The 26,575-nt window shown below is 41.2% G+C and overlaps 1 protein-coding gene and 1 long non-coding RNA gene across 4 annotated transcripts in view; one reads left to right on the top strand and one right to left on the bottom strand.

Annotated features, from left to right (window-relative positions):
* LOC149125083 (uncharacterized) overlaps positions 1-26,575 on the bottom strand; it is a 60,808-nt gene that overhangs the window by 10,935 nt on the left and 23,298 nt on the right. The window contains exon 3 of one of the 2 annotated variants that reach the window (XR_016212340.1): positions 14,600-14,884. The exons of the other annotated variant lie outside the window; for it this stretch is intronic. This is a non-coding gene — a long non-coding RNA (uncharacterized LOC149125083). Of the gene's footprint in view, positions 1-14,599; positions 14,885-26,575 lie in introns of those variants that run through there. 2 annotated transcript variants of the gene reach the window in all.
* The window catches only part of ARHGEF38 (Rho guanine nucleotide exchange factor 38), a 138,931-nt gene continuing 128,334 nt past the window's right edge, over positions 15,979-26,575 (top strand). Inside the window, exons 1-2 of one of the 2 annotated variants that reach the window (XM_089302982.1) lie at positions 15,979-16,085; positions 16,281-16,477. In XM_089302982.1, the coding sequence (XP_089159108.1) occupies positions 15,979-16,085; positions 16,281-16,477 (304 nt within the window). Of the gene's footprint in view, positions 16,086-16,142; positions 16,478-26,575 lie in introns of those variants that run through there. The other variant, XM_008267533.5, reaches the window with a different exon arrangement.

Genomic DNA, 26,575 nt, shown 5'->3' with positions numbered 1-26,575 from the left:
TTCTTAACATAGTACTGGCAGACAGCAGGCACTGACTACATGTTTGTTGAATGAATGACTATAATGACCTGAGCTCTAAATGAAGAGGAAAAAAACAACCTCCTTTATGAATTGCTGATCACTGGCCCATCCACAAATTATCTGGGGGCCTCGGGTTAAAAAGGATAGTACATGTGAGGCGTGCCAATCTCCAAGCTGAGGAATTAACATACAAAGTGCTACCAAACTCTAATATTCCTGAGAAGCTTGGAACAAAAGGACAAACCATCCACCAAGATTTCCTACAGAAAGCAAAATTAATGAAAGTAAGTTTAGAATCTAAACACAAACCTGTCATACAAAACACAGGAAGGACTAAGCCTCCAGAGACTCAGCAGACACTGTAAACATGTACAAACTTAGGGAAAGGTGAAATAGAATAGGAATAAGTGCGCTTAAAATGATTAGCACTATAATACACAAGAAAAGAATTAAATACCATTTTTAAAACAAAGATCATGAGACTTGAAAAAAGCATTAAAGCTACTTTTTAAAAATAAAAATAGTCGCTGAAAACTCTGTGGATGAGTTTGATAGTTAGGTCTAAAGAAAGAATTTGTAAACAGCAATCTAGAGGTGAAGAAATTAAAAAAAATCTGGCACATGTCTCACAGAAGTTAGAGTAAGAGAAATCAGAGTGATGTAGAAGCAATATTTGAAGAGCTAATGTTGAAGACTTTTCCAGAATTGATGAGAATCATGGAATCTCAAATTCAGGGAATACAAGTTCTTAACAGAACAAATTTCTTTTGAGATGCATCAGATTGAAACAAACCAGGGAGGAGGGTAGCATGAAATGCAATTGGAGATGTGGGCAGGAGCCAGACCAAATAGGATCATATTTTAAGCAGAGAATGCAAAGTACTGAGTTTAAATTTTGATAGATATTCCAGTCATTCTGTGAAGAATGAATTGCAATGGTTTAGATTGGAAACAAGAACAATTAACAGACAAGTGTAATAATCTACACTGGAAATGGTGGTAACTAAATCTAAGATGTTAGCAATAAATTTGAAGACATGAGGCCTAATCTGGTCTATGTCTTAGTGATTTGTGAAGGTCATGACATCCAGAAACACATAGAAGCTAATTCCCAGCATGGAATTCCTTGGCCAAGAAAAACAGGGAAGTAAAGGATCGAATGATTTCTCCTTCCTCCCCTCTTCTCTTTTTCTCTCCCTTCTTCCCTCCCTCCTTCGTTCTTTTCTTCCTCCTTCCTACTCTCCCTCCCTCTGGACTGCTCAAGGCAGGATTTCTCCATGCATCCTGGCCAGAGATATTTCAAATTGTGCTGAACAGGTGCACCTATCCATCAATCTGTTTTGGTATTCCAAGTCTTTGTGACTACTAATGATTTTCATGACATTTGTCCTCTATGCTTAAGCCTCTATTCATAAGACTGTGTCCATCCATGGGGAAGTACAAAGCCCCCTTAAAAGACAGAGGTTAGTTACTGTTCAAACACAAAACTATGAAAAATCAAAATGTAAAGGATGAAATCAGATAGTTACAGAAGTAAATTTATATCAAGTATTACTCAATAAACGGGCAGCTAATTTATTGGGAATTCTAATCAAGTTATAAACTAGCAAAGAACATTAGACAAATGTAAACTATTAATACTAAAGTCATAGGGGCCAGTGCTGTGGTGCAACAGGTTAAAGCTCTGGCCTGAAGTGCCAGCATCCCATATGGGCACCAGTTCTAGTCCCGGCTGCTCCTCTTCCAATCCAGCTCTCTGCTATGGCATGGCATAACAGTAGAAGGTGGCCCAAGTGCTTGGGCCCCTGCACCCATGTGGGAGACCCAGAAGAAGCTCCTGGCTCCTGGCTTCGGATCAGCGCAGCTCCGACTGTTGCGGCCATCTGGGGAATGAACCAGCGGGTGGAAGACCTCTCTCTCTGTCTCTACCACTCTCTGTAACTCTGTCTTTCAAATAAATAAAATAAATCTAAAAAAAATACTAAAGTCATTTACAGAATAAAATGATGAAGAGAAAGAAAGGCATTTTAGGAAACCTTCCAACCTATCATGGAGATAGTCTAGAAGGACCTAGAAGAGACTATTTACCATGAGCATTTCAAGTCACCTTGAATTGTGCTGGAATAAGTCTGGGGGAAACAGTGAGTCTCAAATAATTTGAGGGAGCTTGCCCTTCTCTTATTAGCACTTTTATGGGAACAGGTGCTTCTCGATGGAGGAAATGATAAATTAATCTGCTACAGAGAGGTGCTTTGGTCATCTTTGCTACCTGATGCATGAAGGACAGTAGGAGATGATGAGATAACAGTAGATATTAAAAAAAAGAGACTAGACATGATATAAGATTAGTAAATTCCATGTTACCAATGCAGATTTTCCAGGATAATATAAAGTTTTGGGATACCTATACAAGGCTTAATTCATGTGAAATGATGAAAAGCAAAACCCTATTATGGTCTGGATCCAATTTGCCTTTGATACATTATATACCTTTGTTTGAAAAAAAGTGATCCAGTTTTATTTTTTTATTTGAAAGGCAGAATTACAGAGAGAGAAAGAGAGAGAAGGAGAGACACATTTCATTCACCGGCTCACTCCCCAAATGGCCGCGACAGTCAGAGCTGGACCAAGCCGAAGCCAGGAGCCAGTAACTCCATCCAGGTTCTGCATGGATCCAAGTACTTGGGCCAACTTCCACTGCCTTCCCAGGCACATTAGCAAGGAGCTGGTTTGGAAGTGAAGCAGCCAGAACTCAAAAAGGTGCCCATACAGAATGCTGGCAGCACAGACAGTGGGCCAACCAACTGTGCCACAATGTCAGCCTCAAGAACAAATGGTTTAAGTAACATAACTTCTTGAAACCAATCAAAATAAGTCTCAATAAAAGCAGTAAAAGTGATAAGATGCAGGTACATAGATGGGTAATTGACCCCATCACTAAGTTAGAATTATACATGGTTTGCTGGTGATAACTTCTAGATCATCATACACATGGCTACACTCATCTTTTTGTCTCTCCTTGAGTATCCCCATGCCCTCCTCTGCTCCCAGGCACATGGTTACATACCACTCCATGATTATATACTAAACATGGCTTTCATAGCCTTTGGTCATGAGGGGCCAAGATTCCTGTTTTTAGATTCAGCTTCTTGCCTTAGTAGTAGATTAAACTATATCCCACGTCTACACAAGATGTGAGTGAATGCCATGCTGTGTAACAGTCTGCTTCTAGAGTGTGCTGCGTAAGCTCCTATTTTGGGTGAACATATTGCCAGCACAAAGGCTCTGAGATGTTTCTCTTCAGTTGTTGTTTCTTGCCTCTCTTATCGTGAACTGTTTAAAATATACTATTTTTGCCACCTATTCACATTCTAAAAATACCTTTATTTCTTTACAACCCTGCATTCCCAGTCTTATAAATCCACCCTCAAGTGGTGCACACATCTTGTTTATTCGAATATGAGAACAAATTTCAGCATGATTTTAACCAATTGACATATATGTTTTTACTTCATCTCTGGTTGCTCTCAGTTAATCCTTACCCACATGTACCTTACCAGAAGGACAGAAGGAAGGAAATGGATAGGCGGAGAATGCCTGCAAAATGAGCTTCTTGCCTTTAGGAGTCTATCCAAGTACGCCACAGTGTGCCACAGTGGATTAGAGGAGAAAGTAGGTGCTGGATTAACAATGTGCTATAGAAAAGCGAAAAGAACAGCCTAGTCATCCAGAGACTCAATTTCCAGTTCTAGGTTTGCAAGTGCTGGGATGACTTTTCACCATCACTTTTTAGATCTCAGTTTCTGAAAACAGTACATTTGTAGGTTAAAGCTGAAAATCAAGTTTCAATAGTCACTGGCTCTGATAATCAGTTATTATTTCCTTTGGGAATCACTCAGGACTATAGAAAAGATAAATGTAAATTATCCTTTTTGTGAAGAAAGTGTTCTTCGATGGAAAGGGTACAGGTTAGAGCCTGATATACTTGGGCTAGAATCTCATCTCTGCCCTCTAGCAGACGATGTGTAGTGAAATTACTTAACTTTTTTCTGTCTCAGTTCTTCAGAGCTGAGAGAAAGGATGGGTAGCCTCTGCCACCCAGGATGGCACTCAGGCAATGATCAGAACATGTGAATGGCATGACACACAGAAAATACTCAATAAATGGGATCATTCTTAATGTTACTGTTCTGCTTCTTGGTTTTAAGAGGAAAAGGTGCAGGAGCCAACATTGTGATGCAGCAGGTTAAGCCACACTGCCTGCAATACTGGCACCTCGTATAAGTGTCAGTTCAAATCCTGGCTACTCTACTTCTGATCCGGCTCCCTGCTAATGCATCTGGGAGAGCAGCAAAGATAGCCCAAGTGCTTGGATGCCTGCCACCCATGTGGGAGACCCGGATGAAGCTACTGGCTCCTGGCTTCAATCTGGCCCAGCACCAGCTGCTGCTGCCATCTGAGAGAATCAACCAGAGCATGGAAGATCTCTCTCTCTCTGTCTTTCAAATAAAAAGTAAATAAATAACTTTAAAAGTAGTATTCGAATATTCATGTTGGTTATGTAAAGTAAAATTAATTACATGTATTAATTTACATGAAATTTCATGGGCATGTGGATCACAAATGAGAAAGAAAATAACTCTATCCTGGATGCCTGCAGAACTACTGACAGTCTAACACAGACATGTAAAGACAGAGATGGTTAGAAAAGGACACGGATTCACCAATGTTATTTATTACTCCAAGTGCAAACTGACCTAGTTATGGTTGCTATAGATACCGTAATTTTGAACTTAATAATATTCTTTCAAGGAGTAGCAATTCAGCCCTATGAAAGAAGAAACTCAACCTTGGAAAGTGAAGAAACTGAGTCAGAGAAGCTCTCTGGTTTATCCCACACTGAGGGAAAAGTTGGAAGGTTCACAGGGAACTCTCAGAACTAATTAAGCTGTGGTCTGATTAGCTCAGTAACAAGTGTATTTTTCATATTCATTCAAATCCTAAAAATGCTTCTTAGCATAAGCGATTTACATGAGTCCTTGCTGCAATTATTAAAAATACATTTTTTCTCCTAGTCATCTATAACTACTGCTTTTCATTTCCCAGTTAAAAAAAAAAAAACCAGCACCTACTTGTAGTCAATATACTGAGCTCTCAACTAAATGGGTTTTTGCACAGATGAAAATCAAATAAAATGAAAAAGAAAATGCCTGGAAAGTAGAACAAAGGATCATTTGTTTCTTTTTTAGTCTGTGGGATCATTTGATGGTCATATTTTACGAGTCTGTAGCATATAATCCTACATATAAAACATGGTACTGTGACATGCACATTTAAATATTCAGCCATAATATGAAGATTTTATTCTTCAATAAATGGTTCTGAATTATTCATACTAGCAATAAAAAAGGGAAGCTAGTTGCTTACAACCAAAATAAAACTACCTTTCATTCCATCTAACATTTAGAGGTAGCTAAAACCAATTAGGTATAAGTTTTAGTAAATAAAAATGGGCGGAGTTGGAGATAGGTGATAAGAAAAAGTCTTCTGAATTCTCTCTGGAAAAATGAGGATAGTTCATTACCCTGTCAATTTTTTTGACCCAAGTTGCAGTTCTGCTGAATAACTGTTAAATTAATCCTGGAAGATGATAAACTATTGGAAATTAAATCAAATAATCTGATTTAGACACTGGCATCATTAAATAGATGGTTTGCAAAAATTCCAGTGGCGTTTTTTCTTGTTTATGAAGGTGATTTTGATCATGGCCATGGCATCCCGTGGATTTGCAAAGATGTTTCCCCTTCCCAAGATAACTTCCCCCCCAACGACCTTGAAAATCTTGTAATGGATGATTCATTACAGCTGAAACAAAGGCCCAACTACAACCATATGTCATTGCTAAAATTACTTCAGTCAAGAGGATAAAAACATTAGAAGGTTTACCTCCTTCCAATCCTCAGCTCCCATCCATTGTTTGCTGACAGGGCTATTATGCTGCTGCTTGGTCAGTGCATTAACAGAAATTGTTGCTTTCAGGAAGCAGAGCAGTGGATATAAAACCACGGCTACACGATAGCAGGGCCACTATGGACAATTTATAGTTGAATAGGGAGCTCTCAAAGCTGGCTTTATGGTCCTCTCACAAATGCATTAATGACCTCATCCTTGAGGAAATAATATTCTCTGATTTTCTTTTTGTTTCCAGATCTATATTCTCCCTTTCCAGGAAAGAAGGCACTAATCATAGAGAGAGAAAAAATTGCTGCAGCTTGCAGCTAAGCCTCTCCCAGAAATTGGTGAGCTGTGCATGTCGGCTGCTATGCCTGACCCCCAACAACATCACACATTTATTGATCTCAGGACACGAGGGTTTCAAAGGCAAATAGCTTTAAGAACTGATAATGTATCTAGAGTCAGAACATTTAGAGCTCCCTCTACTAGGATAGAGGTGTGTGATAAGTGATTTCAGAGGCGGGGGAAGTGACTGTCCCCCACGGATGGGAGGAAACTGTCACAACAGAGGAGGGAACATTTAAACTGGGAATCGAAGGCTGTGTAGAATTTCATCAAGATGGGGAAGGCCATTCGAAGTGTAAGAAACAGCTTGAACACACCAGAAAAAGAGAATAGAATATATAATGGAAATGTGAGGCAGGATTGCATTCTCCAAAGATAGCTAGAGTAATTCTTCCCATTCTGTATGATTTTCTTAGAATGATTTTGATACTCCTCCTGCAGAGAAAAAGGGTCTATCTTTTTCCCATGAATCTGGATAGGCTGTGAGCCCATGGTAGAAAAGATGCTATGTGACTTGAATGCAGGTCATTGGGCAGGAGGTTGTTGTGGTACAGTAGGGTAAGCAGTCACTTGACGCCCACATTCTATATCAGAGTTCCAGTGAGAGTCCCAGTGACTCTGCTTCCATTCCAGCTTCCAGCTGTTGTGTCTGGGAAAGCACCAGAAGACACCCAAGTTCTCGTGTTGCTGCCACCATACAATGTAAGACGCACGTAGCAATCCTGACTCTTGGCTTTGGCCTGGCCTAGTCTAGGCTATTGTGGTTGTTGGGAGGACTTAACCAGGGATAGAAGATCTCTCTCTTTCCCCCTCCATCACTCTTCATTTCAAATAAATAATGAACCAATTTTTAAATGGTAGGTCATGAGAGATGATATCGTTTCTGCCTAGTTTTCATAGGACACTCCTTGCTGGAGCCCAGAGCTCCCATTGAAGTATTTGACTGCTCTCAAGCTTCTGTGTGGTCAGACTAGGTCCTGTGAAGACATCAAAGGGAGGACACTTGAAACTGAAGAGGGGAAGATGCACAATCAGCTTGTAGCTGTTCCAGCCCCCGCCAGTATCTGCCAATAACCACATCAAAGACTTGGGTTAGAATAGCTTAGCAGAGCCTTTCCCAAATTCCTGCCCCACAGAAACTGTGAGAGCTCATACAAGGATAATCATTGTTTTTAGCAATTAAAAATTGGAAGTCACTTGTTATTCAGCAATCAATAAGAGTAAGTAATTGGAAATGAAACTATTCAGTCTAATTGAGGACAGAAGAATATCTGGATTCTCTTCTACATGCAGTGGGAAGCAAGTCTTTTTTTTATTTGAAGAATGGCATGATCTGACTTATAGTTCATAAAGGAAACTCAGGAAGCATTGGGCAAGATGAGTTGGAGTAGAAAGACACTGGAGACAGGAAGACTACCTGCAGAAATTCTCAAAAGTTGGACTGTGCTTAAAAATCCCTTGAGATACTTGGTAAGATTCAGATTCCTTGGATTCATCCCAAATGGTAAAGAAATGTTAGTGGGGAACTGCTCTTCAATGCCTTGGAGAAAAGAAAAGCATATTTGTGTATACTTGCTGTATATGTCAGGTAGTTTGGTAGGTAATTTTCAAATAGCAGTGTTAAGGTCGCAGGGTTTCCTCCAAGATGAATGTGAATTTGAGTCTTTGCCCTAGTGTTTTTCAGCTGTGTCATCTTGGAAACAATATTCAACTTCTCTGAAATTGTTTCCATATCTATAAAATGGGTATTTTCTGCCTTCCTAATTTACCTGCATAGAATTATTTATTTAAAAGGCAGAGCAACAGAGAGAGAGAGAGAGAGAGAGAGAGAGAGAGAGAGAGAGAGATAGGAAAAGACAGAGAAAGAATGATAGGTCTTCCATATGCTGGTTTACTTCCCAGTTGGCTGCAACACCTGGATATGGGACAGGACGAAGCCAGGAGCATGAAACTCCACCTGGTTCTCCCATGTGAGTGGCATGGGCCCAAGCACTTGGTCTATCAACTACTGTTTTCCCAGGTACAGGAATGGGGTCAGAAGCAGAGCATCTGGGATTCAAACTGACACTCCAATGTGGGATGACAGTATCAAAGCTTAACTCACTTGGCAGCTCATGACAAGAGCCTAGGTTGATTACTGATGCCATAAACAAGAGTGTCAATTTGTTAACAACAGGAGTCACTGTGCACTTACTCCTCATGTAGGATCTTGGTCCTTAGTGTGCTGTACATTGTGATTTAATGCTATAACTAGTACTCAAACAGTATTTTTCACTTTATGTTTCTGTGTGGGAGCAAACTGTTGAAATCTTTACTTAATGTATGCTAAACTGATCTTCTGTATATAAAGAGAAACGAAAATGAATCTTGATGTGAATGGAAGGGGAGAGGGAGTGGGAAAGGGGAGGGTTGCGGGTGGGAGGGACGTTATGGGGGGGAAGCCATTGTAATCCATAAGCTGTACTTTGGAAATTTATATTCATTAAATAAAAGTTAAAAAAAATAAAGCTTAACTCACAGCACCACGATGCCAGTCCTCTTACATACATTCATTGCTAACACTTACAAATTATTGCAAGATTTCTCAGAAGTATCATTTTCACATTTCTTACCTCATTTAATGGACTCTTTTCCATTCTGGCTTCTACCTCTACCACTTCCCTGAGCTTTTTTGAAATGTTTATAAATTACCAACATTATGCCAAATTAAAAGATCTTCTATTTCCAATTTGTTTTGCTAATTGGCAGGCTTACTATTGCTTTCTTTTGGAAAAAGTTGCTTTTAGACTTCTATAAAGCCACATTCTACTGTTTTTCTCCTATCTCAATGGTTGTCCTCCTCTGTTTTCTTTGTCAGTCGAGCTTTAAGTAGCGTGTATATTTTAAGGACTCCCAATTTTTTTTTAAATCTAAAATTTGAACAACAACTTCAAATTGAAAAATCTAGAGCTCCCTGGAAATTTCCCTTGCATATTTTATAGGTATTATAACCTTAATGTATCCTAAATAGAATTCTTGACAACCCCACCAAACATATTCTTCTCTTCTTCATCTTTATTCCTAGTATTAGAGACAGCACCAACATTTTACCAGTTATTCAATCATAAAACCTATAATTCTTTCATTATTTTTATTGATTCACTTCAATCTAATCATCTACATATTTTGTCAGCTCAATTTTTTCCCCCAAAGACCTATTTATTTATTTGAAAGGCAGAGTTACAGAGAGGCAGAGGCAGAGAGAGAATCTTCCATCCATTGGTTCACCCCCCAGATAACTGCAATGGACAGAACTGAGCCATTCTGAAGCCAGGAGCCAGGAGCTTCCTCCTGGTCTCCCACACGGGTACAAGGCCACAAGGACTTGGGCCATCTGCCACTGCTTTCCCAGGCCATAGCAGAAAGCTGGATCGGAAGTGGAGCAGCTGGATCTCAAACCTGTGCCCCTATGGGATGCTGGCATTGCAGGCCCTGGCTTTACCCATTACACCACTGCACCAGTCCCTCAACTTTTCAAGTGTATTCTGAATTCATTAATTTTTCTATATCGACTGCCACTAGCCTAGGCCAAGTTTTTCTAGCATGGACTTTTATAATAACGTCCTTTTACTTTTTCTCTGTCCAGTTTATTCACATTATTCAAATAATGCTATTTATGGTTTGGTAATAGGAGTTTTACAAACTAATAGCACCCTTATTCTTAGAATCCTGAAAAGGATGATTGTATTACCCAATCTATACCCTGTCTTCATAAGGATAATCTCACTCATGATGCTGTACTTAAAACACAAACACAAAAACAAAAACACCAAGTCTGAGGAGCTTAACAATATAAACAATTCTTTCATGCTCAAACTACACAGCTATTAATGGGTGCCTATGGCCTCTGCTCTGAGTCATCTGAATTCTAGGACTCACACTGATACAAAAATCTCTGGCTGCAATCTTGCCAGTCTTCATGGATGAGGGAAGAAAGTTATAGCAAAACACACATAGTGTTCTTAACACTTGCCCCACAAATGACATATAAAGCCATTTCAAAGTTTGTGGAAAATAGAATTAAAAGACAAGTTATAGGCGCCGCGGCTCACTAGGCTAATCTTCCCGCCTTGCGGCGCCGGCACACCGGGTTCTAGTCCCGGTCGGGGCGCCGGATTCTGTCCCGGTTGCCCCTCTTCCAGGCCAGCTCTCTGCTGTGGCCCGGGAAGGCAGTGGAAGATGGCCCAAGTACTTGGGCCCTGCACCCCATGGGAGACCAGGAGAAGCACCTGGCTCCTGCCTTCGGATCAGCGCAGTGCACCGGCCGCGGTGGCCATTGGAGGGTGAACCAACGGCAAAGGAAGACCTTTCTCTCTTTCTTTCTCTCTCACTGTCCACTCTGCTTGTCAAAAAAAAAAAAAAAAAAAAAAAAAAAAAAAAAAGTTATAAAAAAGATAAGTTTATTTTGGTGCCAAAAATATTGAAATCCATGCATTTTTAATAGCATATTTTCTATGAACTTTTTGAGGACCCTTTATATGCATGGATTTCAAATTTTTTGCACAAAAATAAATACATTTTAATTCCATTTTCTGCAAACTTTTTGATGCCCCCTTGAAAATCACTTTTTTTTTGGACAGGCAGAGTGGATAGAGAGAGAGACAGAGAAAAAGGTCTTCCTTTTGCCGTTGGTTCACCCTCCAATGGCCGCCACAGCTGGCGCGCTGCGGCCGGCGCACCGTGCTGATCTGAAGGCAGGAGCCAGGTGCTTCTCCTGGTCTCCCATGGGGTGCAGGGCCCAAGCACTTGGGCCATCCTCCACTGCACTCCCTGGCCACAGCAGAGAGCTGGCCTGGAAGAGGGGCAACCGGGACAGAATCCGGCGCCCCGACTGGGACTAGAACCCGGTGTGCTGGTGCTGCAAGGCGGAGGATTAGCCTAGTGAGCCGCAGTGCTGGCGAAAATCACTTTCAATAAATTTATTAGGCTAAAACAAGTTATATGGACATGCATCGAGTGAAACACTAACACAGAGCAAGGCAACAGTTTCATGTGCTTGAATGGAGAATTGAAAACATGTGATGGTTAACTATCCCTTATATTACAGGTGAAGACAGTGGGACTTAGACTTCTGTCCATTGTAACATCATGAAACTGATTTACATCATGGCCAAGATTAAAACTGGGTCTTGGATTCACCATCTGGTGCTTTTTCTAATAACGAGCCAAGAACTGCCTCCTTCCCCTTCCAGATTAAATGTGTTTAAGTCTTGATATCAGTATTTTACTCAAAGTAATATAAATTCCTTGAAGTACTTTCTGACCTTTTGCAAAAAATATGATGTGTGGACAGATCAGAAGCCTGGTTCCTCCAGCATTGCTGATGCTCTTGAAGGTGCCCCAGTGCCAAAACATTCCACGCTTCTCTGATCAAGCCATCCTTATTCCAAGAAAAATTAGATCATGTTGCATGTTGCATATTGCTGATTCTAAACACTTTGGCATCAGAAATGTCAAAGAGGTAAGAAAGAGAACTGTGACTCTACATGCATACTAAGCACTGTCTGTTAAATCCATTAGAAATGTATTCACTGAAAGAACTCCAGTAATGGCCTAGGGAAGGGCAGTTTGTTTTACTCTCATGGATGGCTGCTGGTATAGGTTTAGTAGCTGTATGGTATTGGAGCCTGTAGATCTCTTAATCTTTTCTCATGGACACAGCATGGTCGTGACTGCTCCATGCATTACTTCTCTGGTTAAGCCTAGAGGAAGAGGGAGGTAGAAGCCAGTTGTGATTGCTGCTTTTGTTAGAGAAGCAAAAGCTTCCCCAGAATCAATTCCTTTCTCTTCATTCCAGCTGACTACCACTTGCCAGGCCTGGGGTTAAATAGCCACCCCAGTGGCAAAGGGAGACCAGAACACTAGCAAGCAAAAGGGTCATTGGGTGGCCAAACATAATGATGCCTTGAATGAAATAGGGGTTCTGCTGTCAAGCAATGACATAGGGTAGATGGGGGTAGTAATGGAGATTAAGTAACTAACAGTGTCTGCCCATTCATGGGCTGATTAAAGGGGAGTTTGAAAGACTTGATATTTTCTTCATAAAGATCATGTAGAGGGGCTGGGGCTGTGGTATAGTGGGTAAAGCATCTCCCTACAGTGCCAGCATCCCATATGGGCACTGGACTGGTTCAAGTCCCAGCTGCTCCACTTCTGATCTAGCTCCCTGCTAATGCACCTGGGAAAGCAGTGGAGGATGGAACAAATGCTGGGGCCTCTCACCCACGCGGGAGACTCAGAAGAAGCCTCTGGATTAACCCAGCCGCGGCCATTGTGGCCATTTGGGGAGTGAACCAGCAGATGGAAGACTCTCTCTCTGCCTCTGCCTGTCCGTAATTCTGCCTTTCAAATAAATAAATTTTTAAAAACAAATTCATCCAACAAGATGTATATATTAGGGAGTTGTTTGAACATAACACAATTCCACATTTGCTTGTATGTGATTCTGCCCTCTTGAAACACTAGATGAATGTGGAAAATTGTATCTAGATGAACCATCAAAGAATAGACAAAATTCACCACTCACTCCCCTCAGACATTACCAGTGACCTTAGCTAATTGCCTTTTATGAGCTACACTCATCCACAGCTGGTTGGCTCACCCTCCAGTGGCCGTTGCGGCTGGCGCACCGCGCTGATCCAAAGCCAGGAGCCAGGTGCTTCTCCTGGTCTCCCATGCGGGTGCAGGGCCCAAGCACTTGGGCCATCCTCCACTGCACTCCCTGGCCACAGCAGAGAGCTGGCCTGGAAGAGGGGCAACCGGGACAGAATCTGGCGCCCCAACTGGGACTAGAACCCGGGGTACTGGCACCACAGGCGGAGGATTAGCCTATTGAGCCACAGCGCCGGCCTTCCTTATACTTTTAATAGCACAATTTTGGTATGGTAATTTTTCTAAATAGAATATCTCTGATAGTTACCAGGTGAATAACATATATATAAAACACACATGGCCGGCGCCGTGGCTCAATAGGCTAATCCTCCACCTTGCGGCGCCGGCACACCGGGTTCTAGTCCCGGTCGGGGCGCCGGATTCTGTCCCGGTTGCCCCTCTTCCAGGCCAGCTCTCTGCTATGGCCAGGGAGTGCAGTGGAGGATGGCCCAGGTGCTTGGGCCCTGCACCCCATGGGAGACCAGGAAAAGCACCTGGATCCTGGCTCCTGCCATCGGATCAGCGCGGCGCGCCGGCCGCAGCGCGCAGGCTGCGGCGGCCATTGGAGGGTGAACCAACGGCAAAGGAAGACCTTTCTCTCTCTGTCTCTCTCTCTCACTGTCCACTCTGCCTGTCAAAAAAAAAAAAAAAAACACACATTATATATAAAAGAATATGTAAATATTAGAAAATAATTAGATTTTTTTACAAATCAAAAAGCTCCTTTTATATCTTAAAAGTGTATGTGCCTAATTGATCAAATAGATAGGTTAAGTGTTGAAGAGATTTCACAAATAAGACCAGTGTCTGCAAATAATGAAGGATAGATAATAATAAAAGGGAGAGAATGATCCTGCAGGGGAAGCGAGACACATAGCAAACTCATAGAATGGCAAATGCCCTAAACAGCATTCTGGCCTCAGAATCAACCCTTGGGGCATTCGGATCTGGCTAAAAGGCCCATGAGAGTCTCACAGGCATGGAAAGCCAAGACACTGTGGCAAAAACAATCTGAATGAAAGATCTCGGTGAACAAGATCCTCGCAGAAAGAACGGGCCATCAAAGAAGGAGGCACCTTTCTCTGAAGGGAGGAAGGAACCTCCACTGTGATATGGCCTTGACTAAATAAGTTCAGAGTTTGTGAACTCAAGAGGCTTCCATAGCCTTGACAGCTCGTGACAAGAGCCTCAGGTGATTATTGACGTCATAAATAAGAGTGTCAATTGTTAAATCAACAACGGAGTCACTGTGCACATATTCCCCACATAGGATCTCTGTCCTTAATGTGTTTTACTATGAGAGCTAACGATAGAACTACTAGTCGAACAGTACTAGTGTGGTTGTGTGGTTGTGTGGGTGCAGTCTGTTGAAATCTTTGCTTAGTATATACTAAGTTGATCTCTGTACATAAAGATAACTGAAAATGAATCTTGATGAAGAGTGGGATGGGAGAGGGAGTGGGAGATGGGATGGCTGCAGGTGGGAGGGAGGTTATGGGGGAAAAAGCCACAACAATGCAAAAGTTGCACTTTGTAAATTTACATTTATTAAATTAAAAAAAGTATGTGCCTTTAAAAGTATTTATTGGCCTTGGCCGGCGCTGCAGCTCACTAGATTAATCCTCTGCCTGCAGTGCCGGTACCCCAGGTTCTAGTCCCAGTTGCTCCTCTTCCAGCCCAGCTCTCTGTTGTGGCCTGGGAAGGCAGTGGAGGATGGCCCAAGTGTTTGGGCCCTGCACCCACATGGGAGACCAGAAGAGGTACCTGGCTCCTGGCTTCGGATCGCCACAGCGCGCCGGCCGTAGCGGCCATTTGGGGGTGAAGCAACGGAAGGAAGACCTTTCTCTCTGTCTCTCTCTCTCACTAACTCTGCCTGTCAAAAAAAAAAAAAAGTATTTATTAAATGTACTTGGGAGGACTTGCTAAAAAAAGACTATCAATTGTATTAAATAAGACCGTTCAATATGCCAAACTATACATAGATGTCTCTGTAGTGGGTGGAGAGTTGTCATCTATCTTTTAAGATGGTTATGCAAATTGTGTTCAGCCCCCACATCCTGAGCTAGGAAGATGGTTTTTAATCTCTCTCCCCCTCACTTATAAATCCCGTCTAACAGGAGTTAACTGAGAGTCAGTCGGAGTGGGCAGCACAGGGCTGGCTGCCACTCTCCTTTTCCTAGAGAGGAGAGTCTGTTCTCTCCTCAGGGTCTCTGTGTTCTTCCCTAACAAGGGCATACAAAGCTCTGAGCACATTCCCAGAGCTTCTGAGGCTTTCCCCCTGGAGAGGTGCCCACACGCACAAGGAAAACAACTTCAAAAACATGAATGACGCTCTCCTCACAATGTGCCTTTCTTCCTCCCCGTCCTTGCCTTCCTCCTTCCCCTTCTGTGCGCCGCCTCCATTTCAAACATTTTTCCTCCTCTGATTTTCCCAAGGCGAGCTGACACAGTGCTTATCTTGCTAAGCACCAGGACATGGGACGCGATGGCCAGGGCAGCATGTGGCGAGTGAGAAGTGGAAAGGCTTGGCCTCTGTGGCCTTCCCCTCCACATCTGGTACGTGCTCCGAGGTCCCTGGCAAACGTGAATCTTTATTTTCTCAGGACTGCTGAGCAGGGCTTGGCAATTTTGTTTTCAGTAAATAGTCACTGAATGTTTGATGTTGGAAGGCAGGAGCATTCCTTTGAGTGTACACAGCACAGATGAAAAAGGATCCCGTCCCCACCGCTGTGATGCAAATTCCCATAGCTGCACAGTGGCTCCGTGGGTTGCAGGTGAGTGACCCTAGCCAAAAGCCACAGGGGTGCCGTCTGCCTCTAGGCAGCAGGGCACAAGGCAGTGGCCCGGGTACACCTGTAACACACCCATGGGCACACACTACGCCCACAAGCTGCAGGTCACTCAAATGTGCACTTCTCTTCCTCGTTCATTTTCCTCTTCCCCCACCCCCAGCCCATGCCCCACACAATGGGATTTTTGTTTGCTTCAGTAGCACGTGACAGCGCAGTCCCTGCTTTGCCTAGCTCTGTGCTGCAGGTCTCTCAGGTAGCAGGTGGCAGCTTCCCCCTTCGGATTCTAAAAAAGAATGACCTCATAGGGGTGGGGCTCTGGGACTCCAGGTGGCAGTCAGGGCCAGGTAACCCCAGAGTGAAGCTGTTTAGTTAGAAGGGGGTGGTTAAACGCCTTCCTCCAGTGGCTTTCACCCCTACCCTGAGGCACCTTAGCAACCAGCCGTTGCCTGCAAGCCTCCGGAGCTTGTCCTTGCCTCAGATGGAGCCCAAAGAAGCCACTGGGAAAGAGAACATGGGCACCAAGAAAAAGAATCTGACCTTGCTGAGACCCAGGCTGTACATGCTGGAGAGAAGGAAGACTGACACTGTGGTTGAGAGCAGTGTTTCTGGGGACCACTCTGGTACCTTGAGGAGGAGCCAGTCTGACAGGACCGAATACAACCAGAAATTACAAGGTAACCACAAAGAAACCAATCGTCCCAGTTACTGCACTCCCAGCTCTGTCTCTCCTACTCTTGCATTTGCAAGGAAAACACTTAAGGCAGTGGAGAAAAACCCAATGCTATTTCTCCTTACCTCAAAATAAGAAAGTGAGCGTGACTCCTACATTACAGGGGGAAAGTGCTATGTTGTAGTTTATGTAGTTAGAGTCCATTCTGAATTATTCTTAATATTGCCTTATTTTCTGAGGAAGGAAATCATTTTTCCCCTCCCTGCTCTTTTCCTCCCTCCCCCTCCCGACTCAAGAAGTAGGAAGCAGGAGAAAGCAAATTATTTAGAAACCTGCAAAAGACAGTTCGTCCATAGATGGGTGTGAGATGTCCCACGGTGTGATCTATCCAGGTAATTGAACTGAACTGCGCTTGTGGTTATCTTAAACAGGGACATGAAGGTACAATCATGTCTGTGAAAAACGAGGCATGCTGTAGTCAGCAGGATGGTATAGCAGGATGTGCTGAAAATCACTTAGGTGAGCATTGCCTCAGAGTGAATTGAATAATGCCCCAGTACAGTAAGAGATGTTAGGCATGCTGTGTGGAATGACTTTGGAGGAAATAACCTTAGTTTATATCGTAATGGTTGCAAGATCATTGGGCACAGTTATTAGAACACATCCTCTGCTACAGGCCTTGAATTACTGCCCCTTGCCATCCTCCCTGTTTTTCCCTCCCTTTCTCTCTAGTAAAACTTCATTTTCATGTTGACACTGTGAGCACTTTGAGTCTCCCCTGCAGTACCTGCTCTGTGATCCCTCCAGAACCTGCCTTTCCTGCTTTTACCACAAACTCCCAGTCTGAGCTCTCAGCACTCTACCGTGAGCTGTCATTCTGGACTTGAAAACCAGGAGGAGATTAGAAAGACCAACAGGACATTTTTGCACTTAGCAGATCTCCTTCCTCAAAAATGAGCTTAGATTCGGTTATGCAAATTAATTAATTGAAATGCATTTAAGTTAAATCTTTAAAAATTATTACTATGAGTTAATGTTTTTTTAAAAAAAAATTCTAGTAGTTAAGCATGAAAGTACAGAGTCAGCTTTATCCTAAAAGATTTTTTATTTAATGAAGGCGGGATGTTGTTTGATCTTTGAACTTAATTTTTCTCAAGGCAATGTGATACATTGAAAAGAATTCAAATTTTAGAGTCATACATGTTTGGTTTCTAAGCCTGCCTCCTTAAGGATCAGCTCAGTCTATGGAAGACTAATGATATCTACCACATAGTGCTGTCGGGAGAATGACAGTATATAATTACATGAAACATTCAGTATATTGGCTGACACATGGAATGTGCTCCATGAAGAATAGTTATTTTTAATTTTAGAACTAATCGGTACCATAATGATAGAACAGGATTTTCCCTCTATTAATTCACATTTATATACCTTATTAATCTTACTAACCTCCTTGAATAAGGAGACCACTTATGGAAATTCAGAAGTCCATTGCTTTATCTAATAGTAGGCTTCTTCTAATTTTTCTAATTCAATATCTTTCTGGTTCTGGTTTTCTATTAGCAAAATAAAAATGGAAAATAATCTTTGCTACCCACTAATATTTAGTACTTCCTAAACATATCTAAAAATATAAGTCTACGGACACAAAATATAATAGATGTGTTTTGGTTACTTTGAGGAAGACCTTGGACTTGTTGTAACACTCCATTTGATCTGGGCTTTCCTATACCTGGTAGATTCAATCTTTGAAGGTAGATAGAACAAATCAGGAGTTAATTCTTGTTCCTAGAACTATGTGTGCTTGAGAAAAATCTCCAGGGAGTGTAGAACAGCACACTAGAACTGTAAATATAGACCAGCCTCCTGAGAAGTAGCATTTTTTTAGATGTGACTCTTAGAAAAGTTCAAGTAGGATATCTAAAGCCTAATACAGCATTTAGCATGATTCTACTATAACTGCTTTTGGCAACAATAGAAGGCATTCTTCTCATTAATGTTTAAAGCAACCAGTTCTGTGGGGTTGCTCCTTGGCCTGTACAATACCCATTATCATGCAGAGGAGTTCTAAATCACCTTGCAATGTCAAACTTTTCCTCTGCCACCTTAGGCTGAGTAGCCCCCAGGAGGCATTGAACAAAAACTTGTGCTGGTTAGAGCCCTTGGACAGATGGCCCCAAGTTCTTGCAAGGATTTTTCCTGCTTTAGAATACCAGTGTTTTCCGGAACTTCCACAGTCCTCTAATTATGTTGTTGGTTGGCCCTCAGTACTGTGTTGTTATTTGAGTAAAACAACTCATTGCTCTAAGTCTTTCCGGAAGCAAATTCTCCAGATTCTGGAAAATATAAGATCTTTTCTTCAATGTCCTGGAGCTTGCCTCTAAACTGATACACACAGCCTACCTGTTCAATTCAATTTCTGACATCACTTAAGTAGTGTGAATCTTAAATGGCAATAATAAGTTTTAAAGATGGCACACTGGGTGAGAACAACTAGATGAGAACTACAGAACATGACTTTAATGAGGATATTCTAAAATGTTCATAGAAGATCAACATAATTATTCTCACTAAGCTTCAAGATGTACAATAGTAGTCCCATGCTAACCTGTTAGGTTCCTTTACTTCTTCAACAGATTCGTTTAGTTAATTGGCATTTATTGAATATGCTCTGTGTGCTCTGTCTTGGGGGTTAAAATGGTGGGCAAAAAGAGACTATATGCCAGGAATTACAACTACTAAATCATTAAGAAAACATGCTTGACCTTTACTCCAAAGCGCTTAGTCTGGTGAGGAAAGACAGGTAAATAAGTAACTGCAATAAAGTGGCATGATACAAGTAGAAGTGGGGCCAAGATTTCCATCAGAGGAAGAAATGGTCTATTTAGGATTGGATGGAGGAAGTTTGATCTTTGAGAGGTGATAAGATGGGGAGGGAGAGAAGCTACAGAATGGGAAGAGAAGGGTATTTTACCTCCTCATTGTACTTAATCTCCATCTGAAATTATGTTGCTTCCTTGTTGATTGCTTATTGTTGACTATTATTTCCCCCTCTGCACTTAGACTGGTGCCCAGCACACAGTAAGCACTCAGTAACTGTTACATAGAGTGAATGGCATGAACGATCTGGCCCAGCGAGGAACTGATGTGAGGCAGGTCACCGTTGTATGACATAAGGGCCCTTGGATATACGCATCTTCATATGTGAGAACATATGTCTCCACTAATAAAGATATTCTTGAGTTTAAAAAATACACATATTAGACCTAAAGTGCACAAAATTGCCTATATAACAAATAACTCTTAGTGGAAGTCTACCTCATTCCCTATCCTATCTTTTATACCACATAACAACCATACCTCAGTTAATTCCTCCTCTGCCATTTATAGCAAAATACATGTTGTAGAAGCCCAAATTGACCAATCCATTTCTAGCACCCAGAGTTACATCTTCCCAGCTTCCAGGCCAGCTCAGCTCCTCATTGTCTTTCTACTGAGAGCCATGGAGAGGATCTAAACTTAGTGGCTGAGTTGTAAAAACTCAAGTACACTTTGTATCAGGGTGCTTCAAAAAGTGGATAAGGGATTTCAAAAATTTCTTTTTGCATCAAAAAGTTATTTAGTTGTATTTTCTAAAATCTTCTGAAGTGCTGAGGGTTGTGTGTGTGTGTGTGTGTGTAGGTGCTTGGGGCATATATTTCTTCAATGACTGAACTTTTAGTAAAATGTTTACTGGTTAACATGTAACAGTCTCTTCTGAAAACCATATGCCATTGATAGTACTGACTAGAGATTTCCTGTCAGTATGGAAACTGAATGTTTCATATGTGGAAGCCTAATCCCCAGTGTGATGGTATTTGGAAGGTAATTACTGTGTAAGAACTGAGTCTTCACGAATGAGATGAATGCTCTCGTAAGAGAAAACAACAGAGCTTTCTTCTCTCTCTGCTGTATGCTCTGAGAGGCTACGGGAAGGTGGCCACCTGAAAACCAGGAAGCAGGCACTAGGAACCGGATCTGCCAGAACCTTGACCCTGGATTTTCCCATCTGCAGGACAAAAATAAATGTTTGTTGTTTAAGCCCTCTAGTCTGTGGTATATTTGTTATGGCAGTTCTCACTGACCAAGACATTTACTTTAGATTCTATGGCCACGTGAAGCCCCTGGTTTATTTCTTGACCAAGCAAATTTTTGTTTGTTAAGCTCCCAAAGACTGGGAGTGAATGGGTAAAATGCCATTACTGTTGCTGGCAACCCAAGCAAGAAATCCAATCTCCAATTTACAGTAGGTATGTGGTACCTTTTTTTTTCTTTTTTAAGGATATCATTTCATCCTCATTAAGCAAGGATTGATTGGTTATCTTTAAGAAATCCTGACATTTTCTTCTTATGATAATTATGATGAACCACTCTACAGCATGAACTTTGTACAAAGTAACATGTAGTAAGGGGACAAAATGTTCAAATAATGTTGGACTTGGTTAAATCATGAGACAATTCAATTAATGGTGTTTATAAAGACTACAGACCATCTTTAAATAAGTTTGGTGACTTTTGTCCAAGGCAAACAGAAAGATGGCCTAAAATTCATAGCCCAGCAGCCCGTGCATGTTTCTATCCCAATGCTACAAACCTTTTTTATTCTTGCCTGTTCTATTCTATCAGATAGCTCCTTCCCCTTTCCCTGTCTCTACTCACTCGTTAGTGAAACAGGAAGAAGCTGACAGTAATGTGATACGGATACATACAGGTGTGTGTTAGAGTTTGAAGGGCGAACTTTTAGAAAAGCCAAGGCACTTTAAAAACTAAGCGGTTTCTGTCTTAGTGCCTTCATAGAAACCCACGTGAAGCTTATTTCGCTCTTCTTCTTTCCCAGTAAATGCATCTTGCAGTCTTTAGAAGGACAGTTTCTGTTAAATAAAATGTGAATCATAGAGACCAAGAAAGTTTGAGCTATTCTCCTTCTACCATTGTACAGTGATAGGAAAAATTTGTTCTTTCTGTGTTTGACTGATGTAATTTTAGGCAGAACTTTCTTAAAAGTAGCAAATACAACTGCTAGGTGCACTTTTTCCTTTGTCCACAAAAATTATGGGCTTTTAAAAACATAGAATGAAAGATCAAGAAGTAGGGTGGAATGAAAGAAAGGAAAGAAAGAGGAAAAGGGAGACCAGGTATGTACCAACCACACACAAAAACATACCTTAAAAGAGTAACAGAGCTGGGAAAAATGGCGAGAGAAAAGCTCAAGCCACATTCATCTCATTTCTGTTACAGAATAAGAAAGAAGAAAAACCCTCAACTGATAGAATGACTTTTGTTTCTATGTCATAGTCACATGATCTTCAGTACTTTAGTGGGCATTGATTTCCTAAGGAAAGAGGACTTATTGCCAGAAGTGCTAAACTTGTAAGCAAAATCACCCGTACAACCAGGCAAAACTCAGTTTTAGATTGCTTTTCAGGGTGCCCTTCTGCCAACCCCTCCTCAGCAAATAGGTGTGGATTCCTTGGGGCCAAGATTGTGGCCAAGTTGGAACTCCTTCCCTCACTTCTAGCCTGTAACTGGGATCAGAGAATTTTCTTTCCAACAGGCCCCCACCTGGCTCCAAAGATCGCTTGGGCTGTTCCCTATGCTCCATTCTAAGGGCAGCTGTGTTTGCCCATGTGTCCACCCTCAGGCCTGATGGACAACTGACCATGGGGTTTTTGGAGCATAATCATGCTAGAGTGTTCATACCATGGATACAAGGCCTCTTCTCGGTGGGAAGACTGGTAGAGGGAAGAGAAAAGTTGAAGGCCACAGGACATATAATGAGTATGTCCCATTATAGCCCCCTGCCAAATTTTGGAATAAAATTTCCAGGGAGCTGAGAAATATAAACCAATACTTCACCTCCCAGATTGCTATAAATGTGTATTTGTCAAGATAGAAGGCCATATTTTATTCAACACTTTGCCAATTTTAAATATGTAGACAGGGCATGTCAGCCTCCATTTTCACCCTTGCTCCAAGAGGGACGCGGCTCTAAGTGACTTTAGCTATAATCTGTGTTTAGGAAATAGCTCTTCTCCTCCACTAGGTCATGGAAAGTAAGAGGGAAGGGAAGAAGATTAACAGGAGAGTTTGTTATCTGTTACCTGCTAGGAACTATTTTCACACGTATTGTCATTTAAATCCAACATCTTTTCAGCTCTAACTCTATAATTGAGAAAAATAGGCAAGAGTGGGCATTTGGCACTGCTCAGGACAGCTGCATCCTTGATTGGAATGCCTGGGTTCCTGTGCTTCCAATTCCAGCGTCTCCTCTCGCTAATGCACACCCTGGGAGGCAGCAGATAATGGCTCAACTACCTGGGTCACTGTCACCCACATGGCAGACCCAGCATGAGTTCTGGGTTTGTAGCTTCAGCCTGGCCCAGCCCCAGCTGTTAGGAACATTTACAGAATGAATCTGCAGATGAAAGATGTTTCTTTCCTTCTATCTAACTAGCTATCATCTGTCATCTATTCTTTCTCTCTCTCTCTCTCTCTCTCTCTCTCTCTCCCCCACTCCTTTCAAAATTGGAAACAAAAAAGAAAATAGCTTGAATTTGTGCTCAGGTGCTTTAAATATCTGTAAAATAGAATGGATCTAATTAATTGACTCAGTAGATGTTTTCTATGTACATATGGTTTATCAGTAATAAGAAGTCAAAGTGATTTGATGGTGGCAGCACATGTTTTGTAAGGTGATGACATTCCTCGGCTACTGTGATAAAGCTTGACCCTCTATCTTTCACTTTGGAATGTGCATTTTTTTTCTTTTGAATTAGTGTGCCCTGTCGATGCCAGAATGTGGCTGTTTAATGAATATCTTTTTGTTGTTTAATTATCAGGGAACAGAATTACAAAGTTAGGTTAATCAAAACTGCCCTATGGTAATGGCTTAATGATCTCCATTTCCCACTTGGTTGAACATCTTGACATTCTTCTTTAATTTTATGCCTGTTGTCATTTATTTGCATCTCAATAAAACCTAACAAATCTGAAAAACTGAAAGTCCTATTCCGTAGCAATGGGGAAGCGTGTAATACTTTTGCAAGTGAAAAGATGGACTTATATACTGGAAACAAGTAGTTCTTTATCTGTGTAGGTGATATTTCAATAGAACTCCATGAAGCCAGCGTAAATTGTGAGTTGTTATCTTAAATGCAGCAGGAAAATAGAGTGTTATGATTAAAAGCCTTTATCCAAGGTTGCTGTGAACAATTTCTTTCTTGATTAATGAATCAGAGAATAGATGAATACTTTAGGATACCTGCACCAAGGCCCTTGAGAGAAAATGCAATCTTGGACTGTCTGGCATCCAGATCTTACTTGAAAAAGAAAATTTAAAGTTCATGTCATCAACTCTAAGTCACTGTAGTGCCTCACAGAAATTGTCTTTTCTGAATGCTTCTTAATGGTAGGTCTTCAATGTCACTACAAAAAGCCATCACAGATTTCTCTTTCTGTATTTGTTGGGAAATGGCTGATGAAGACATTGTTACCTCTCTCAGTGCTGCTCAGAGGCCATCCAAGGAAAAAAACTGACTTCTCTTAAGAAGTACCTGTCCTCCTCCCACATAAAAACAAGCAATTTACTATATTTAGCCACCAGCAACTTAGAGACAAATTTTTTGTACCTGCTTTCTGCCCTTTAATGTAGCTATTTTATCTGCCTAAAAATTTCTTCCCCTAAATCTCTGGAAGTGGAGAGTCACATCACTGAAGTTTCTGTTTACCTTCTGCGGAGTCCCTCTCAGACCCTCAGACCTGAAGTAATATACAAAAGAGGCAACACTTTTTCTTTACCTTCTTAATTCTTTAAGTGAGGCCCATGAATTGTACTGACAAAAGACATATTGGCAGGAGAAAAAGTATATACATGTTATTTGATGTTAATATTTTTACGTGATATAGGTAGACGCCTTCATAGAAAGATGAAAATTTCAAAAAAGCAGTTAGACCTGGATTTGTATATACCATTTTAACAAAGAGCACTGAAATATGGGGATATGACAAAACAAAGGAAAAAGAGGTGTCGGCTATGGGCAGTAAATGGTAGAAAAATGGCTAGGAAATATATAAGAAAATGAATGGAAGATAAGAGTTTTTTTAGTAAGATTTGTTTGTATAGACTCATCTCAGTGTCAATTCCTCCTTACTGGTGGCTAGAATGCTCTCTCCCTGCTACATGGAAGGCAACTTTCTAATGGGAAATTGATGAAGGACAGAAGTCAGCTGTGAAGTCTGCTATTTATTAGGTGCTTTGGTGCAGAACAACCCAGACACTAAGGTGCTTTCTTGGGAATGGATGTTCTGATCCCTTTCAGGAGTCTTCAGCTCACTGATTGTTCTCTGAAATTCTGCTGTTCTATTTTTGACTCTATCTTCCATTTGAATATATTTTTTCTTGGGGTAGAGAATAGTCTTGTTTTAGCACTTAAGCAATGTGTGGTATATGGAGGGTGCTCAGCTTAATGATTATTTATTGAAGAACTAAAAAATTCAAAGAGTAATTACCGCTATATGATAATTATGATTGGTGTATTTCTGTCATGCCCATTTCCTCACTATTTTATAGTAGTCAACTTTTGGGTTTACTGCTCTACATTTTTCTTATTGGGGTGGGGTGGAGAGAATTCATTTAATTAAATAATATAATTGTTTTTGCTAAACAAACTAGGATCTCATTTTTAATGAATTTATTCATCAGCATTAGCTGGTATTGACCAGGCCCTAAGAATATACAAATAAATATGAAGCAAACTTGACCTATTGATTGAGACAGGCAGTGAACAAATAGTGACAGTACAAGGATAAGTACCAAGGTATACTGCAGGTTCGGTTCCTGGGTTGCAGATTCTGAGATGGAAATTAGGGTGAAGTTTTATAGGGTAACATTCTTGTGACCAACACATGGGAAAGAGAAGGGAAGGGTGCAGAACAGGGCAGAATGAGAGGCTGAGTTGTGATATGTTCTCAATGGAAGCCCTAGACCACTTTGGGTTCTGAAACGGGTGAAACTTCAGAGATCTCCAGTGGTATAAAGGACCTGGGCCCTTATATCATCCTTTAGGTTGTCAGATGGGGGCCACCTTGGGAAGGAGCATGACCCGCAAGGTGCTACATCTGAGGTAGTTTCGAGGGAAGGCTTATCTGCTGGTAGTCATGTCAGCAGCTGGAATAATCCATTCTTTATTCCTAAAAGGGAACTGGGCAGCCCATCACAGCATTCACCACACATTATGTAGTGATTACTATATTAGAAACACAAATAAAGAATATAGGATCTGTAACACAAAAGAGTTTATTTTTACCTCTAAAATGCCAAAAGGAGAAATGTTGAAATCTGAATCTTAAAATCCAATTACTATTTTTAGGGACAGAGGGCACTCCAAAGGGATTAAACATGTGCTAGTTTATGGAACAAGGTAACACAGATCATAAAACTGGCTTCCCAGTTTGGAGAGTCATAAACGAAAAATGTCATGCGAACACCCACTGAACACCTGTGCTCGGGGCATTTCATATGTTCTTAACAACCTTGCAAAGATTATTGTCAGATATTTACAGATGATAACAGTAAGGTTAAGAGAGGTCATGCACTTGCCTAGTAATCATACAGCAAGCAAATATTGAAGTCAGAATTTTACTGAAGTCTACTTAGCTCCAAGTTTTGTTGTTTTTTTTTTTTCAAATATCATGTAGTCTTTACTCTTCTATCATTAGTTTTTTAATACCTGTTTTGTGGTATGTTCTTAAGGAATAGACTGATTATGATTAACTTTTGAACAATTCCCCCAAACTTCAAGAAGTCCTTAAGTACTATCATTACATTCATCTATAGTCTCAAATAAAACAGTGACCAACAAGTGTTTTTCAGCAGCTGCGTTATTCCATCTTCTTAACAAAACATTTTATGTGCATGGAAATTAGAAAGATGCAGTTGTACCAAGTGAGGTCAGTACTTCATAAAATCACTAGAATACTCCAAACTAAAGCAAAAAAAACCTGATTATTTGAATTATCTGGCTCTTGAAAACTGCTTGCCATCACTAACTGTAGAGCACAC

This window comes from Oryctolagus cuniculus, chromosome 8 (genome assembly GCF_051225735.1).
Source record: "Oryctolagus cuniculus isolate XC-2025 breed Fujian yellow rabbit chromosome 8, ASM5122573v1, whole genome shotgun sequence".
Classification (NCBI taxonomy): domain Eukaryota; kingdom Metazoa; phylum Chordata; class Mammalia; order Lagomorpha; family Leporidae; genus Oryctolagus; species Oryctolagus cuniculus.
Note: the sequence above shows the minus strand (reverse complement) of the source record. Positions and strands in the feature narration are given on the sequence as shown.